Source organism: Podarcis raffonei, chromosome 8 (genome assembly GCF_027172205.1).
Source record: "Podarcis raffonei isolate rPodRaf1 chromosome 8, rPodRaf1.pri, whole genome shotgun sequence".
NCBI classification, from domain to species: Eukaryota; Metazoa; Chordata; class Lepidosauria; order Squamata; family Lacertidae; genus Podarcis; species Podarcis raffonei.
In genome coordinates, this window is record NC_070609.1 from 28,655,205 (window position 1) to 28,673,188 (window position 17,984).

General features: G+C 42.2%; 1 protein-coding gene across 1 annotated transcript; it reads right to left on the reverse strand.

The window, feature by feature from the left end:
* Positions 1 to 2,202: 2,202 nt before the first annotated feature.
* Positions 2,203 to 7,714, reverse strand: PNRC2 (proline rich nuclear receptor coactivator 2). The gene is made up of 3 exons (XM_053398795.1): positions 7,588 to 7,714; positions 4,404 to 4,612; positions 2,203 to 3,959 (listed from the first exon to the last, which is right to left on the reverse strand). Exon 3 carries the CDS (start codon positions 3,939 to 3,941, stop codon positions 3,525 to 3,527), a length of 417 nt encoding a protein of 138 aa, XP_053254770.1. The 5' UTR covers positions 3,942 to 3,959; positions 4,404 to 4,612; positions 7,588 to 7,714; the 3' UTR covers positions 2,203 to 3,524.
* Between the last annotated feature and the right edge of the window lie 10,270 nt (positions 7,715 to 17,984).

Genomic DNA, 17,984 nt, shown 5'->3' on the forward strand with positions numbered 1-17,984 from the left:
CAACTTCTTATTTGGCCGTAACAATCACTTTAGGTTTGGTTGATTTGTAAGTTTGTTGAGGTCCCTGGGATGCACATTTGATTTAGTGAGCAGCTATGAGTCCTTGTTGCATTTTATCATCCAAACGATGCAGACCTGACAAACCAGAGATGGGAAAGAGCACTCTGAAGTTGTGCAGTTGCTTTTAATTTTGTTCGCCCTGACCTAGTCACTGTGATCCACGTGACGGTCACCTCCAGACTGGATTATTATAACTCGCTCTACGTGGGGCTGCCCTTGAGACTGACCCAGAAACTCCAGCGGGTGCAGAATGCCGCGGCGAGACTGCTATACCGGCTGCACTGGCTCCCGGTGGAGTACAGGATCAGGTTTAAGGTGCTGGTTTTAACCTTTAAAGCCCTATACGGCTTAGGACCCTCGTATCTACGGGACCGTCTCTCCTGGTATGTCCCACAGAGGAACTTATGGTCTTCAAATAAAAACATCCTCAAGGTCCCAGGCCACAGAGAGGTTAGGCTGGCCTCAACTAGAGCCAGGGCTTTTTCGCTGCGGCTCCAATCTGGTGTAACACTCTGTCACAAGAGACTAGGGCCCTGCGGGATTTGACATCTTTCCGCAGGGCCTGCAAGACAGAGCTGTTCCACCAGGCCTTTGGTCAGGGCGCAGCCTGACTCCCTCTTTTGGCAATCTTTACAGAACTTAAGCTTTAATTTTTATAATGAAATGTTTTTAGAATGTTGCACTATTTTGTTGTTAGCCGCCCTGAGCCCGGCTTTGGCTCGGGAGGGTGGGATATAAATAAAATTCATTATTATTATTATTATTATTATTATTATTATTATTATTATTAAGCACACCAAATCCTGTCTAAATAGTTTCTTTGCTCCAGTTGCAGAGGAATAATGGGAGAAAAACAGAAAACTCAGGCTACCCTCCCATAGCCTGAGTTGTCTGTTGTCTTTCTCCCATTCATTCTTTCCAAGGCATCCTTTACCAACATATACATAAGGTCTAGTCTTTTACTCTTTAATAAACTCAGATTGAGAAGAGTAAGGCATATTCAATTTTCAAACCCAAATCCATAATTCTAAGATAAAGCAAATTAAGTAATAGTGTGACCAAGTGATTTAATCTTGCAGCTTACAGTACATTTAAAGTGTGTAGAACCCCCACACCCCATAAAAGGGAATGCTTGTGTAAAAGTAATAAGCCAACACATTATTAGGGGAGAGAAAACATTACGATTTTTTATTTAAATTTTGTTTCTAATTCAAATTCAAGCAGTACTTCAAACATGAAATTTAGATCAGAATTACATTTGGGCTATAACAATGATTTCAACATATTGATGACAATTTGGGGAAACAATACTTATGTTTTTTCAAGATGCCCAATACATTTCATTTGGGAATATGGAAAGTTTCTTCACGGTTGCAAACATTTTGAATGTACAAATAGATAAAACATGCACTTTTGTATTGTCAAGTGCTGCAGAGACTTTCTAAAGTAATTAAACATGTTTATTAGTAACTACTGGTAGAAATCCACCTTTGGTATCACCACCAGATATTCATCATGGAAGGAATTTAAGATTTCCATTGCTACCAAGTCACGCACCACATACAATTTAAGAAATTATATCCAATTCTGTAGATTCTTGGATGCTGGCAGAAATTGAAAATTGGTTTTCAAGTGTGTCATGAGATAGTTGAACTACAGGCCTGAGAGAGCTAAGTTCTACACAGCAGATCCACTGCAATTAATTGACCTGGTTTAGTCGTGCCCATTAATTCCAATGGATCTACTCAAGTGTGACTAACATGGTATACAACCCTTAATTGCATCATTCAACACTGCTAGGAAAGGTAATGAGTTCAAATGCATACTCTTAAACCAAATAAAATATCCCAACCTGAGTCACAACTAAGATTAGACTGTCACAAATAAAAGATGGGGTTTTGGCAGATCTTTATTTTACACTAAATACCATTGTGGGTATTTAAATTTCTGATAATGGTTTGTCTCTGCTATTTACTCAGTACATTCAAAATGAAAGCATTTACTGGCTACAATGCAGCCTTCCCTCAACAGCCCAATCCTAAACACACTTGAGTAGTTCAGATGTAATCAAGCTTGCTTTCAAGTTAAGTGTGCCTAGAATTGCTGCCAAAGGACACAATTCAGCTCCATTGCACCCAGAACTTTTTAAAAAAATGCTTGTTTTACCTTTAAAAAGCAGCTTCTCTTTGTACCAAGGTTACTTTAAAATTCAACTTAACAACCAAAGCCAAAAAATGGGGGCATATACCCTCACTGATACTTGAGTGCAATGGCACAGACATGTGCTTTTAAGGTTTTTTTAAACTTTTTTTTTATTTTAAAAAAATCATGCCATGTGTTTAGCATGGTCTTCTTACATTCAGCAGTTTTGTACTAAAAATATTTCATCTTGGCAGGAAAGCCCAGCATAAATTTACATATGCTACAAAGTTTTACATTTATTTACATGGCTCTTTTTTCCCTAGATAAAGGATGTTTTACACTTGCTAAGTTCATTTAAACAAGTTCATATCATCCAATTTCAGACTGGCCTCAACAGTTCTGTTTCAGCAAAAGATACAAAACATACAGAATGTGTTTCAAACACACAGCTCAGTGAAATTCTGTGAACAAAAAAAAAACACTTTGAAAGCTTTTGGCAGTCAACCGGCAATGCAAAAATGTTCTTGACCTGGCACACATAGACTGTTTGTGCTCAATGCAATACATTTCTATGGTTGTATAAAAAGCTAGAAATCAAGTGCATGCCAATGTTTTCATTCTTATTAAACAAGTTCTATACAGAATGAGATTTCCAAATTTAAGCGTTTACATTTTGGTCACAGGGTTCTGGATGGATGCCTACCCGCCCAAACCACCAGTTCAAATGATACAGGTCTCGTAAACTAATAAAATCCATCACAATCTAAATGGCTTTCTTAAAACAATTTTAGGTGTTTGTGTTTTTTTAATTAGAAACTCTAGGCAAAAAGTTACTAACATTTCACAGTATGTGGGGGAAATCAATATTTTGCAATTACTTTGCATTGCAGTGGTTGTAAATTTGGTCAGCTGCTGTTAAATTTTAATTCCCCCAAATACATGCTCCATCAAGCAGTTCCAAAAGGGAAGGCAACTGAAATATTTAAGAGTGTCTGGTAGTGTTTGTAATTCCAGGACCACACCAGGAGTTGGTTCAGACTACATATTGATTACAATGGTGCATCAGTAGCACAGAAGCTGATAAAAGTGCACAGAACCCCAAAATAGGTGAGTGTTAACCAGTGCACAAAACCCCAAAACGGGTGTTTCCAAGTGGGGATTCCCCGCATGACATAAAAAACTGACCCAACTTCTTATTACACAGCTCATTAATTTCATAAGATGTGCCTTGGTTTGCATTTGGGAACCCAATGCGGACCAAGCTTATGGAATTTGAAATGATAACATGTATCTTTTATCCCAATGTATTCATAGATTGTATCTCAAGCCTGGACTTTAAGCAAGGTCTTAAGTTGAAAAGTCATGATTTCTTTATCAGCAGGGTCAAGTGAAACAGTTACCCAGTGGCTCGGTGGTTTGGGAAGAACACTGGGCGATGGTGGCTCACTGAATTTTGCTCCAGCATAATTTTCATTGGTTTGAGGCATGAAGAGGGAATGGGATAAAGCTGGACTCCAAGTCTGGTTAGTTGGGAAGTGCATTGTATTCTTCCCCCCATTTTGCATGGCCTGCCATGCTACAGATGATGGGCTGCATCCATGTCCCCTCTCTTTTTTGTGGATTTTCTTTATCTGCGAATTCTGATCTTTGCTTTTTTTCCTGTTGTTCAGTTGTTGGTGGTTCTTCGAAGTATTTCTGGGCTGGGTAGATGGAATGTTGAACCTTTCTCCACCCCCCATCTTCAACTTAAGTGTCACCTAGGGCAAGGCAGAGAAGAAAGCAAATGCAATTGTCAATAGAAAACTAGATAAAGTTTCTTGAAGATACAAAGCACACTCTAAATGATATAGTCTTAAAGAGATTAAATTATTTGTGTTTTCAAACTGAAAAGACAAAAATCTAAATGACTTTACTGGCCTTTCATACCACTACTATTTTTAAAAAAATAAAACTACAGCATTAACCATAGGTTTAAGAGCCTCAAGGTACACCATGTAACAAGTCATAATGACTTAAAAGTTTAATTTGCAAACTTTTTTAAAGGTTGCATTATACTCGGAGGAACCCCTAGTCCCTCACAAAGACATAATTTGAAGGCTTCAAGAAGCTTGATAAGTAGGTTTCAAGTGGTTCAAAGACCAGGTGTTAACTATAGAGGGTTAGGAGTACTTGTGATATTCCAATGCTGTTTTGTCCTCTACCTTTCAGTTCTCTCTTCAGATTCCACAGTCTCCACCTCCTGTTCTATTTCCTGCTGCCAGACCTGAAGGAATAGATACTGACTCCTGCTGGACCCCTTCCTTTGGCTAGGAATGGTAGTTCTCATGGGCCGATTTGCTGTTTTCAGCCACGAAGCCGAGCCCAACATCGGATTCTCGGCACACGGGCTTCTAGGGTAGAAGTCCCAGCTCTGAAAAGATAAAGGTTTTTTTTAAAAAAAACAAATAAGATATAGCTCCTAGTCAGAAATACAGTTTGGAGAACAAATAGAATTTTGATTCTCTTAAAAATAATATCAACATTGTCTCTGTTCTAAACCTTCAGTTGCATCTGATTTTAAAAAACATCTAGTTAGTAATTATTTTTCTTTCAGTGTGGGTATCAAATTTCAGAGGAGCAAAAGCATATTAGCAAAAGCACAGACTAAAATAGACTGTGGCATAAGAATTTGTGGGCTAGATCTCACTTTTGTTTCTGTAGATTTTCAGCCTGGATCTGGAAGAGCCCAGTTCTATGCATGCTTACTCAGACGTTCCAGTGTACTCAAGGAAGCTTACTAATAAGTATGCACAGGACTACAGCCTTTGTCCATCTACAGTCATATCTCGGGTTACAGACGCTTCAGGTTGCGCATTTGCGGGTTGCGCACCGCACCGAGCCCGGAAGTACCAGAACAGGTTGCTTCCAGGTTTCGCCGCATGCGCAGAAGCACTAAAACGCGCTTTGTGCATAAGCGCTAAATCGCACATGCACAGACATGGTGCTGTGGGTTGTAAACGTGCCTCCCACATGGATCACATTTGCAACCCGAGCGTCCACTGTATTCATTTTTAACTCCAAAAGGTACTCTCTTAACTCCCCACTCATTACAATAGTAAATTAACCCGGACTTCTCAAATGTGCTGTGTCCCAATGTTTTTGAATACAATTCCCATCAAAACATCTAGAGGACATGAGGCTAAGGAAGGCTGCATTAACCAGAAACATGTCAATGAAAAAAAAACTTTAGCAACAAACCCTTATAAGTGCAAATGTTCAATGGTTTGTAGTTAAGATATTTAGCAACAAGTGCTGAAACTAATTAATTTAAATAGTTTCTATTTAAACAAGCTCAGTATCCGACAATTTAATCATTACGGTCGTTAACTGGAGTCAGTCAAATTTAAAACAGATAGTCCTTTTCCTGAGATTATGACTACCAGAATCCTCCTTTTTCAGGAAGAGTAAGATTCCGGAATTTATTTATTTATTTAAAAAGAAAGCACAGCTAGATCTTTGAACAGAAGTTTCTTCAAGAAGCCAGTACTCCCATTCAAGTCAATATGAAGGGGGGGGTAGATTCAAAAACTGTCTTATCCCAGTCCATTTAGTCCAGGACTGTCTACCAGGGGTGCCAACTTGAATAAAATATTGTGGGGGGCCCAAATAAGCCCCACCCCCTGCATAATCGATCACATGATGCAGTGCATACAAACAATTTGAATGGGAATGCCCATCAACTTTGTGGGGGCCCAGCCCCCCCAAATATTTTATTGTGGAGGCCAAAGCCCTCCGGAGTTGGCTCCTATGCTGTCTACTCTGACTGGCAGTGGCTCTCCAGAAGAGATGTCTCACCAACTACTGCTCTGCTCCCTAATTATTATTTTTCTAAGATGCCAGGGACAAACCTGGTATCCTTTGCATGCAAAACGTTTCTTCCCTCCTTCCAATAGAAACTACATGGCAGCACTTCTCTTCCTTCAAGCAAATCCTCTATCCACCGTTGCCAAGTATACTCTCACACAGATATGCAGTTGGTGGCATCTTAAACCCCTTTATTTCAATTATTTAGGGAGCACTACAACACCATCACAATGTTTCATATATATTTGTTTTCTGATTGGTTTTCAGATTTAAGCTGCATTTTATCTAGTTTCTTTCGTGTGCTACTTGGAGAGATCTTTAAATCAAGGATACATACTTGTTCCACTTTCTTTGCCCACTCACATGACCAAAGGAATAAAAACAAAATCCTCAGCAGGATCAAATATTTTCCTAACTGCGCACACTGCAAACTCTTCACCAAATTTTATTTCATATTGTTTTTGATAGCGACCTCCCCCCCAACCCTGCTTCCTTATCTAACCACCTTTACCACTGGGGGGGGGGAATCGGTCCTGGGTTCAAAACAAGGCAGGATATTTTAGCCACCTCCTATATACTTATCACTTTTGGAATTCGTTTCCCAAGTAAAGCCTTACCACCGCGACACACAAACACAAAGGGGAATTCGTAAAGCCTCGCTAATGAAAAAGAAACCACCAATCCTCCGGGGAAACCGATGCCTAAAGTCTTTCCCTTCCCGCCGCCAACAGGGGGGGGGGAGGCTTCGATTTCCTCCTTTCCCACAAGAAAACAGCCCTCCAACATTATTAGGAGTAGTGGGGGGGGGCTTGTACTGGTCAACGTCTTGAAACGGGCTTGTATCTTACGAAGTCATACTCCGGAGCAGATCCACCGAGAAATAAATGGGACACGGTCTATCACCCAAGTCCACCAATTTCAGCGAGTCTACTCTCAGTGTATGATTTGGTCAGGAACAACCCGATGCGGGTTTTTGTAGCTGCTGGTATTAAAGGGCCCTGTTGTTGCTGCCTTATTTATCTCACGCGAGTGAAGGAAACCGGAGTCTCTCCCCCGCCCAGAGAAAAGGGAAGGAAGAAACGAGCTGCTCCCAATCCTTTGCCTGTGTTTCTTTCGCGCACCCCACGCACAGTGGTACCTGGGAGTAAAGTCCCCACTGAACTCTATGGGGCGCAGCCCACTTGAGCTCTTACTCAAAGACCCATTGAAATCAATGGATGCGGCTAACGTAGGTCCATTTCAATAAGCCTACTCAAGAGTAGAGCTTAGGAGACAACCCTCTGAGGTTCAGTTCCGCATAAACACGGACAGAGAGTTAGGCGCCAACTACCCCGGATTCCTCTCCCCCCCCCTCTTAAAAACCTTATCATTTCTTAACACTTCCACCACCGATTAGGGAAGAAAGACCATCCTAAATGGGGGAGACACAACATGGCGGCGAACCCACCAGGAGGTTCCCTCCACCCGCCGCACCCAGAGCCTCCCCTCGGCCGCCCAACACATTCCCGACTGCCGCGGGAGCCGCAGTCCTTTTCGCCTCACCGCTAAAGCGCAGCCCGCTCCGCTCCTCTGTTCGCCTCCCGCCGCTGCCGCTCTCGCCTTCCGCTGAAGCAAACTCGCACACAAAATGGCGGCCACATTCTCTCCGCTTACGTACGAGCGAGGAGGAGGGGAGGGAGCCACGCACAACAGGGCCTCGTCCTCTCTCGCTCGGGCTAGCCAATGAGAGAGCGAAGTGTGAGAACAGATAGCCAATAGAAATTGCGTCCGCCTGTTGCTAGGCTTGGGAGGGAACTCGGAGTGGTTAAAAGGGAAAAGGAAAGGAGGAGGATGGCTCAGGCGGAGGAGTTGTTTTTGCTGCTGTTGTTTGATTTGAACCTCTCGAGAGAGGGGCATGTCGGGAAAATGAAGGGATGCGGGAGCAGCTGAGGATGTGATGTGGGGCGGAGGGACTGTAGCAGCTCCTGAGAGGGAGGTGTTCTGCTTCTCTTGCTCGGTCTTGCACGTATCTTGTTTTTACTCATCAACGGTTCAGAGGGTAGTTGAGCATTAGGTCACAATCACACAACATACATTTAGAGTACATTTGTTCCCCCTCCAAAAAAGCCTGGGAACTGTGCTTGGCCCGTCAGAGTTACAGTCCACAGCACTGGCCTCAACAAAATACGGTTCTCATGAATTCTGGGGGAGAATGCGTGTATGATGCTTTTGGGTGGTCTTTGGCGAAGGGGTTGGGCAGTTTTTAAAGTAAGAGTTGTTACACACTCTTGTTCTGGGTCCTCATCTTGCAGTGGGGAGGGGGAACTCTGTTGCAACAGAAAAAATAAAAGAACTGCCTTGCTTTTCTTAAACTCGTTCCTGCCTCCATCCATTCTTCTCTGACCGATCATGGACTCAAGTCCCTTGAGGAATTGGGCTGTAAAATTTCGTGTAACAAATATCAAAGTTGAAATAAGGAGAATATGTCCAAAAGATCAAGTTTCACCATGTTTCAAGTTAAAGAGTATTGTAAGAAAAACTGCTCCTCTTTCCTGATTTCCAGGAGCCCATATAGAGTCCTTCTAAGGTTCCCTATCCGTAGGAGAAAGTAACAGAGGCCAACCAGAGTATATTGAGAAGCAAAACAGCTAGTAAGCTTGATCTTTATTAAAGGAACTGTTGCAAAAGGGTCCCCACTCACCACACGCAGGAGGGAGGAGAACCCTGAACAATGGTGCGCAAGCAAGACTCTTGAAATTGCCCACCCTGTAGCCCAAGACCCATTCACCCCCAAAAAAACATCATACATACATCACATCACTGTCTGCCAGGATACCTGATAATGGTCACTGATTGCATTACCTGGGCAATCTGGCCATCCTTTTGTGATGGTTAATACTTTGGCTCCTGAATCCAGGTCACAGGCTCACCCTATTCATACACAAATACGCCCATAAGACGCCCTTAAGACAGGAGTTGCAAGCAAAAAGACAATGGGAAGGTTTTCCCAATGGCCTCCCTTACTGCAGAGGAATATTTGAGGTCACTGAAAGAGTCAAAATGGCATCAGGATTGCTCTCCTGCACTATTTCAGACACGTGGCTTGTATACTTATGTATGTGTTCACCTTGTACATTTATGTACATTTAATTTATATATATATAAGACCTTAGAATTCCTATAACACATGTTTTCATTTTTAATTGTATTGTTTTAACTTTTTTGGGTTTAGCACCCTAGGCACCTTTGGGAGGAAGGGTGGAATAGAACAGAATAGAATAGAAATGCAAGATAGTGAAGATCTTGGTGAAGGGATTAAGATATGCAAAGCTGCAGCAGTGGGGCTCATGGTTTGATTGGAAGGATTGCTATAGCTTACTTTCCAGATAATTTAGCCCCTATTCTATTCATTAAAAATGGAATGTTTCCCCCCTACAAACATTTTTAAGATTTATCTATTTACTTAAAAATAGAATTGCCCAATTCTGTGACCTCAGGGTGGCTCACAATAAATATAAGAAACTGTCAAACTCTTTGTTAAGAATTTAACTCTTTTAACTATTTAATTTATGTTAAGACAATGGCCCAGCCAAATAGGTTAAGTATGGTACCTGCATGTCTAAAGACCTGGTCAAGTACATATGTTTTGTCATTGAGACAAGCTAGTGATGCTTCAAGGAGCATCCAGCTCAGTATTGCAGACACTGACTGGCAGCCGCTCTCCAGGGTTTCAGGCAGTCCTACCGAAATATGTTGGGGGCTTCAAACTTGGGACCTTCCACATGTAAAGCAGATGCTCTACCATTAAGCTATGGCTCTACTTTTTGTTTATTTCTCTCCACAGGTTATATGGATGCCAAAAGCCCAACTCAAGTGTTCAAAAACATGTGGATATGTACCGTACTCATTAGTGGCTTTAAATGCAGAAAGGTTATTCCTGCCTCCTGTGCATTTCAAGTCACATTTGCATGTTGCTGTACACATCAGAGAAAGGGTGGGGATGTCTTAATCTGGCACACATTTATGTTTTCCCATGCCTGCAGCCCCACTCCTTGCCCGTCGAACTCCTATTCTATGAAGCTGTCATCTGCACATACACAACCGCTGTCTCGAACGTACACACCTCACCTTAACTGCAAAATGAATGCAGCTTGTGCTTTCAGATTGAATGGAATCTGGTTTGAGAGACAACACATCAAACAGTAGTATTACTCAAGAAACAACAGGTCAGATATGGACTGTGGCTAAAGTCATGCATACATGGCTTCAAAGACCAGTAGTGGGAGTGCACTGGAGCCATTAATGGTAATGTTTACATAGCCTTAGTCAAAGTTCATTTGATGACTGATTCATTCAATGTCTCATTGCCAATCTCGCCTTCTTCAGCTCTGAATTCCTGGTGTCTAGCCATCTGGCCTATCTATGTACTTCCATGGAGCATGAAGAAGGTTGTCTACATGCTCTTTTCCCTCCCAAGGCTGCATGTGCCAGACAGAGGTCCTCCTTTGGAAAGCCACACCCTACAGCAGCTAACCGATCTGCGCAATGCAGATTCATTACTTCGGGAAACATTCACATCCATCGTGAGCAAGAGACAGGCCTAAGCCACCTCAAAGCCGTACAGATTGGCCTCTGGATTATTGGTAGAATTCCATTTTTTAAATGGCACCGACTTGAGCCCCTTAGGGCTGTCAGAGATGTAATTACTTGCCATTCTAAATATCACTTTAAAAACTACAATAGCAAAAAAAGTTATCCAATTCCAAAACTACTGAAGGATGAAGCAGGAAAATAATGGGTCAGCGGCTCCGCAAAAAGGTTGATAGAAATGAAGCAACAACTCCTGTCTCATCATGTGGAAATTATAGGCTGCCTCACTTGCACTTCTCTTATTTTCTGCTGAGTGCAAACAATTCCCTTGCCATCAACAGCAACAGCAAAAGCGATGTGCCCTGTACTGTGGTCAGGGAGAACTCCATAAAGCACAATGTCTGCTGACGGCCAAGGAAACTTTCGCTGCTGTTAAGAAGAGTGAAGATAATACAGGTTACACTGCCAAAAAGCTCAGTGGTGGTTCCACCATCTTTCAAATACTAATTTAGCAAAAATGCTCTTGCTTATATTGGCTTCTAACTTGAAAGATGTTGGGTTGAAATCCCCACTCAGCCATGAAGCTCATTGGGTGACCTTGGGCCAGTCGCTGTCTCTTAACACCCCTGCGAGGTAGCTTGGCTATGAGGATAAAACTGAGAGGGAGAGAACCGGGTACATCCCCTTGAAAAAGACATATCATCAATAAATGCATATGTTTGGTGTTCAATAATTAGCTGGAGTCTAGCAAGCAGCTGTAAATGGTTAGGGCTGCTAAATTCAGAGGTTCTTCTGGGACAATTACGCTCCAGTCCTGTACCCACTTTTCTGGGTTTAAGATGGAATCAGACTATGTACATATTAGTGACTCAAAACACAGTGACATTCCCCCCACATGCCGCTTTTTCAAGTCACTTTTTAATGTTGCTGGTCATACCAGAGAGGGGGCAGGGGTGTCTTACCCTGATTTGTTTCCCTGCACCAAACTCCAGTTCACTGAACCTGTCGTCTGCAGCTATTGTTTGAAGTGCGCACCCCTCAGATTAATTGCTGCTTCTGTTTCCTAAGTGCTGGAGGCTGTTTGAAGGGAAAGCGAGCCAAACAGGAGTATCTCTCAAGAAGCTACAGACCACCTGTGGATTGTGGCTAACACTGTGCGTATTTTGTTCCAAGCACCAACCGTGGGACCACACTGGAGCCAGACTAACTAGTAATGTGTACACATCCACCAGTGGGATGTTCTCCTAAATAGGAAGAGACAGGACTGTGCTGTTAATTAATGGGGATTACCAGCAGGCAGCTGTGGCATTTCTAGGTGATTCACAACAGCAGGATTATGTGGGTTAGGTCACTTCTGATTGATGGGTTGAGAAGCACACCAGGAAGAACGAAGACTTGTGTGATGTCCAGTAGTGCTAACCACTGACCAGCTTTCTACATCTATCTCTGGGTTCCTTTAACAGGTAAATGCCTGTAAAATGTTGAGGGTCTATGAGCCTACCTCAGGTCATTGGAGGTCCTGCTCAGTGTGCCCCCTCTTGCTGGGATTTTGAGGGTGGCAAGGAGAGAGGAATTTCTCAGTGGTGGTGCCACACCTGTGGAATGCTCTCCCCAAGGAAACTTGCCTGATACCCACTTTACATGCCCAGGGCCCTAAGTGAAGACTTTTCCTTCTAGTATTAAAAGCTAGAACAGGTCAGGTCAAACCTTCTTTGCTTATTGCCAATGTTCTTTGCAAAAATTCAAAACAGACTCAATGGTCCACAGTAAATCACATTTACAAAAACAAATACTGAAAATACTGTATATAAGAACACATTAAGTAAAAGCCTGAATCAGGATTTGTATTTTTTTTAAAGCAATGCAACAGTTTTTTTTTTGTTATTTATACTTGTTTTTTCTCGGCCAGTGACTAAATATTGTTTACTGTGGCTGCTATATCATCTGCGCTTTAGACAGATATGTTTTATTTTTAAATGTTAAGTTAGCAATAACCTCCTGTGTAGTTGACACATAAATTCAACAATCATAATCATAATATAAACTTGTTATTCTTTATGAAGTCACTTATGCACACATATTCTCAGTCACCCATATCTATACATCTGTCAAATTCTGCTGTGCTTTGTTAAATCTCATTGATGCAATTTCTAGACTTTTGGACTTTGTAAAGGTTCTTGGTGACTCAGTAAAAACAAGTTTACTTCCTTTATTTGTTTCCTTGTGGTGATTTAAAAGGAACTCTTGTCATTGTTTACCATCTAATTGTAGGAAAGTTTCTCATGGGGGATGAAGATTAAAACAGTGTCAAGGCTGATAGTCTAGTAAAAAAAAACCTGAAATAACTGGAAATCTTGGTATTTCAATGGGCCTCTTTGGGCCTTGGGGAAGTGCTTGTGATGTTATTGATATGCAAAGCATGTCTGTCATCCCAGAAATGAAACCTGGGCAGAAGTGTAAAGCAGAGGAGGTAGTGGGTGGCAAGTAATAAAAGAAAAAGCAACTAAAACAACAGGGAACATGTAGAAGAAGCAGAAATACAAACTAGAAATGAAAGTGGCCCATATTATTATTATTTTGTTATAAAAAGCTTGGGTTGTATCCAGCTAAGCCCTACTCAGAGTAGAACATTGTTTTCAGTGAATACCAAATTTGTTGGGGGGGAGAGGTTTAGAATTCTAACAGGGCAGTTCTACACACGTCTACTTAAAAGTAAGTCCTAATGGAACTTCCTCACTCGTATGTGGGTATAACAGAAGCAGGGGCGCCAACTTGGATAAAATATTGGGGGGGGCAGGTAAGCCCCACCCTGAATAATCAATCACAAGATGCGGCACACCACACGCAAACCATTTGAATGACAACACCCAGGGCTTTTTCCCGCTCAGTTCCAGCACTTCTCAGGTGGCATAGCTGTCAACCTTCCCTTTTTTTGCGGGAAATTCCCTTATTTCAGCACTGTTTCCTGTTGCTATCCCGGATTGTTAGATATCCCGTAGACTGTCTCCGGGACAGGTGAAGCTGCTGATCCCGTATTTTCAAATCCGAAAGTTGACAGCTATGCTCAGGTGGGCGCCATTTGCCATGGAGATGGGTAGTGAGACCAAAGCCAGTGAGCATTTGCAGCTGAGTTCAGCTACATCAGTCGCTCACCTAAGGTCACTCGGATGTTCTCTTAGGCAACCTAGGAAAGGCCTTTTGCTGACGTGTGCCCACTTCAGCATTGCTACCTGCTTATGAGTCACATCCTGGTCCTTCTGATAAGTTCTGCAAACCTACACAAGTCAGGGAGAGTGCAAAGCTCAGTGACAGAACATGTATGTTACTTACAGAACTGTTCAGGCCACATTGACATTATGCATTTATAGTAACATATAACTTTAAACAGTCATGGCTGCCCCAAAGGAAATTGGGAACTGTAGTTTGTTAAGGGTACTGAGAGTTGTTAGGAGACACACCCACTCACCCACCCCGTTCCCCTCATATAACTACAGTTTCAGTGTGTTGAGAGAAAAAATTGGAGAGGGGAAGAATCATGTACACCACTTTGAGCTCCCAGTAGGGAAGAAATATAATAACAACAACAGCAACAACAACAACAACAATTACTATTAGTAGCAGCAGTACCATTATGGGCTTGGCTCCAACAAAGTTTTGCTCAGAGCACACCCACTGAAATTAATGGGTATGACTAACCTAGTTGCATTAATTTCAGTGAGTCTATTTTGAGTAGAACTTAGTTGGGTACAACTTCTTCTTCTCCTTCTTCTTCTTCTTCTTCTTCTTCTTCTTCTTCTTCGTTTTATATTTTTAATTGATCTTATATGTTTAAATGTTTTCATTTTTAATTGCATTGTTTTAACTTTTTGTGTTTGGCACCCTAGACTCCTTTGGGAGGAAGGGTGGAATAGAATAGAATAGAATAGAATAGAATAGAATAGAATAGAATAGAAATGCAAGATAGTGAAAATCTGGGTGAGGGCATTAAGATATGCAAAGCAGTGGCAGGGGGGCTCAGGATTTGATTGGAAGGAAAGGGTTGTTTAACCCTTTCCTCCTGTACCATTTCCCTGATTAAATCACCTCAATCAAAGCAATTGTTTGCCCAAGAGCAGAAACATCAGTTGCTCCACACCTTTTGTGAAGACTTATTGTTTTGCCCAGGCTTTCTCTGCCCGATAAGATGGAACTCTGTTTTACATGTTTGAATCCTCTGGATATCTGTTTTATTTCCTTTCATATTGCTGTTTTATTGGTTTTAGGCTGTTTTTTCATGTTAATGTTTTAATGATGCATTATTTGCTTTTATAGACTACAGATCACTTGGAGACTTTTGAACTATGAAGCAGTTGATAAATGCTATTAAATAAACAAACTAAAGACAGAAAATGAGACATGTATGGTATTTTGAAACAGGCCCTGGGTTCCGTCTTGGACAAGCCCAGCCCAGGGAGAATAGGGTGGATCTATCTTTCTCATGGAAGGCAGTGGCAAAGCAGAAGCTTTCCACACAGAAAATCTCCAGTGCAGTCGTTGCGATCTCAGGTAACTGGCTTGGCAAAATTCCCAGCAGGAAATGTGGCTAAATATATTACCCAAGCCTAGTGACTCAGAGCTGACAGCTGCTGCCCCTATCTAGTTTCAGGGGCGGAATACAGTCAGAGAGGCACTGGATGAATCATAAAACTGTCACAGAACAGGAATAGTGGAGGAGAACTGGGCAGGCCGGCCCTATCATAAGGCAGGGTGCAGCAGCCTGCCTCAGGGGACAGATTTTGTTGTACAATTAGAATTACCAGTCGCCTAGTTCTGTATGATATTATTACCAGTAGCACCTGCAACAAAATGTTGGAGTATTACATTCATCCTCTAACACAGGAGTGCTCCTAGTGATGTAGTGGAGGGGCAGTGCCATTCTGGGCCTCTTTTGAGGAGCTTATAGCCAGTTTGCCCTACCTGGTCCTTTTCTCTGTATCAATGGGGAGACAGACCGGTGTGCATCCACAGTTTACTCCGCTGTGGACATGCCCGCAAATGTCTCCATGCTAACGTACTTCCAATTTGTATTGAAATAAATAATATCAGCATTAACTGGAAATGCCTGCGTTTGCACGCATGGTGGTGGTGGAAAGGAAGGGCCACGGTTTATTGGCAGAGCATCCAATCTGCACGCAGAAGGTCCCAGAGTCAACCCCCAGAATCTCCAGGTAGAGCTGAGAAAGAATCCTGCCTGAAACCCAGGAGAACCTCAGTAAACAATACAGAGATAGAGGGACCAATGGTCCGACTTTGGGATCAGGCAGCTCCCTACAGTACGTTTCCAAGCACAATTTGAAGTGTTGGTGCTGACCTTTAAAGCCCTAAACGGCCTCGGTCCAGTATACCTGAAGGAGCATCTCCACCCCCATCATCCAGCCCGGACACTGAGGTGCAGTGCCAAGGGCCTTCTGGCAGTTCCCTCGCTGTGAGAAGCCAAGTTACAGGGAACCAGGCAGAGGGCCTTCTCGGTAGTGGCACCCACCCTGTGGAACGCCCTCCCACCAGATGTCAAAGAGAAAAACAACTACCAGACTTTTAGAAGACATCTGAAGGCAGCCCTGTTTAGGGAAGCTTTTAATGTTTAATAGATTATTGTATTTTAATATTCTATTGGAAGCCGCCCAGAGTGGCTGGGGAAACCCAGCCAGATGGGCAGGGTATAAATAATAAATATATTATTATTATTATTATTATTATTATTATTATTATTATTATTATTATTACATTGCCTTGGCATCTACCTTTTTGTTTGAAACCATGATGCACACCTTAAGGTCAAATCAGGGGTGTTTTTACCCGCAGATTAGTTGGCAGTGCAGGTTTTACTTCAGAATGAAAAGCCAGTGTTAAATGTGTTCTAGTTTCTTTTAATAAACAATACCTGTAAAGTTTTTGGGGTTTTAAAAAAACTTTTATTTAATTATATGTGTTTTATATGTGTTGGAACTTGGAAGCCGCCCAGAGTGGCTATAAGTGTGTTATAAGTATTTTCCACACATATCTCCCTCACCGCTGCAAAGCAGACTGGCACAAATCTTCTGGAACCTTTCTTCCCTAGTCAGTTGCTATCTTTCTCTCTGCTTTTATTTTTGTCTACTGTGGGTCTGTGTAGGATAATGGCCTCCATTACTTAATTCTATGGCTACTGAGTTATTAGTCTGAACAAGCAGCCAGAAGACTCAGCACTCGCTGCAAGCACCAAATATATTTCATTGGCTTTATAGCCTAAATTCTCTATCAGGGGCTTGATGCGTTAGTTATTTCTCCTTTTCTTTCTTTCTTTCTTTCTTTCTTTCTTTCTTTCTTTCTTTCTTTCTTTCTTTCATGCATCCCAGGCTTAAAAATATGTTTGTCCTAGCCTGCTTATTTGTCCTTGTGACAGGAATGGACTTCACTGAATTACTCTTTGTAAAGGCATAGAATTCTTTCCTCATTTGGAATGGCACTAAAGGCTGCAAATGTAAGTATATATCTCTATGGGAATAAGGCCCATTAAATGCTCTGAGTGTTACTAGAACTCGCATCCTACATATCTGGGGGAAAGGGAGAAATTATTATTTGAAACCCACTTATCATTTGGAAACCAAACCCGGGGTAAGCACAGTACCCTGCCCCCCGGAGTCTCTTGCTGCTAAAAGATTGGAGTGCAGACACATAATAATACTTTACTTAAGTGAAACAGCTACAGGAATACAGTAGAGCTTAGGAAGACCTTCTAGTTCAGACAAGGCTTGATGGGAACTGGAAGCCCTTTATACTCCTCCTTTTCCAGAGTGATCCAATGGTCTGCCTGGATGGGAGGAATCGTTCAGCACCCAAAGGTGTTGAGAAGTTGCTACCTGCACTTCACCAGATCACCACAAGAGGCAAGCTGTGCACAGATCCCCGCAGCTCCTGACATTGTGTTCCACTGGCTTGTGTTCCATCTTGGCCACCTGACTCCGTCTATCTCTCTCATTGGCTGTCTTAGGTTACAGACGGTTCTATCAGTAATTACAAGGATCCCAAAGATAATTCCCAGTTGTGGACCTTTCTGGGTCCAAGTCTTCTAGTCCAGGTTTGGCCAGTGGCTGGGAAGCAGAATAGTAGCATAGCAAAGCGAAGTGTAGGAGTGTGTAGCTACAGGGTTATATTATTTTTTCCAGAGCACAGGAGCAATGGCATTATCTGCTAGAGGGCTAGCGAAATTGATGGACCGCCTTTGCTCTGGCACGTGAATGAGGTGATAAGGAGGCTTTCAAGTTTGTTTGTGACAGCGTAGCATAGACCGAGTCAGAGAATGAGGACAATAACCAAGCAGAGGCTATATATGTTTTTTCTTTGATGTGGTT

What these genes read in the sequence shown, in the direction of transcription:
- PNRC2 (XM_053398795.1), bottom strand. Translation starts at nt 3,941, where the DNA reads ATGGGGGGTGGAGAAAGGTTCAACATTCCATCTACCCAGCCCAGAAAT.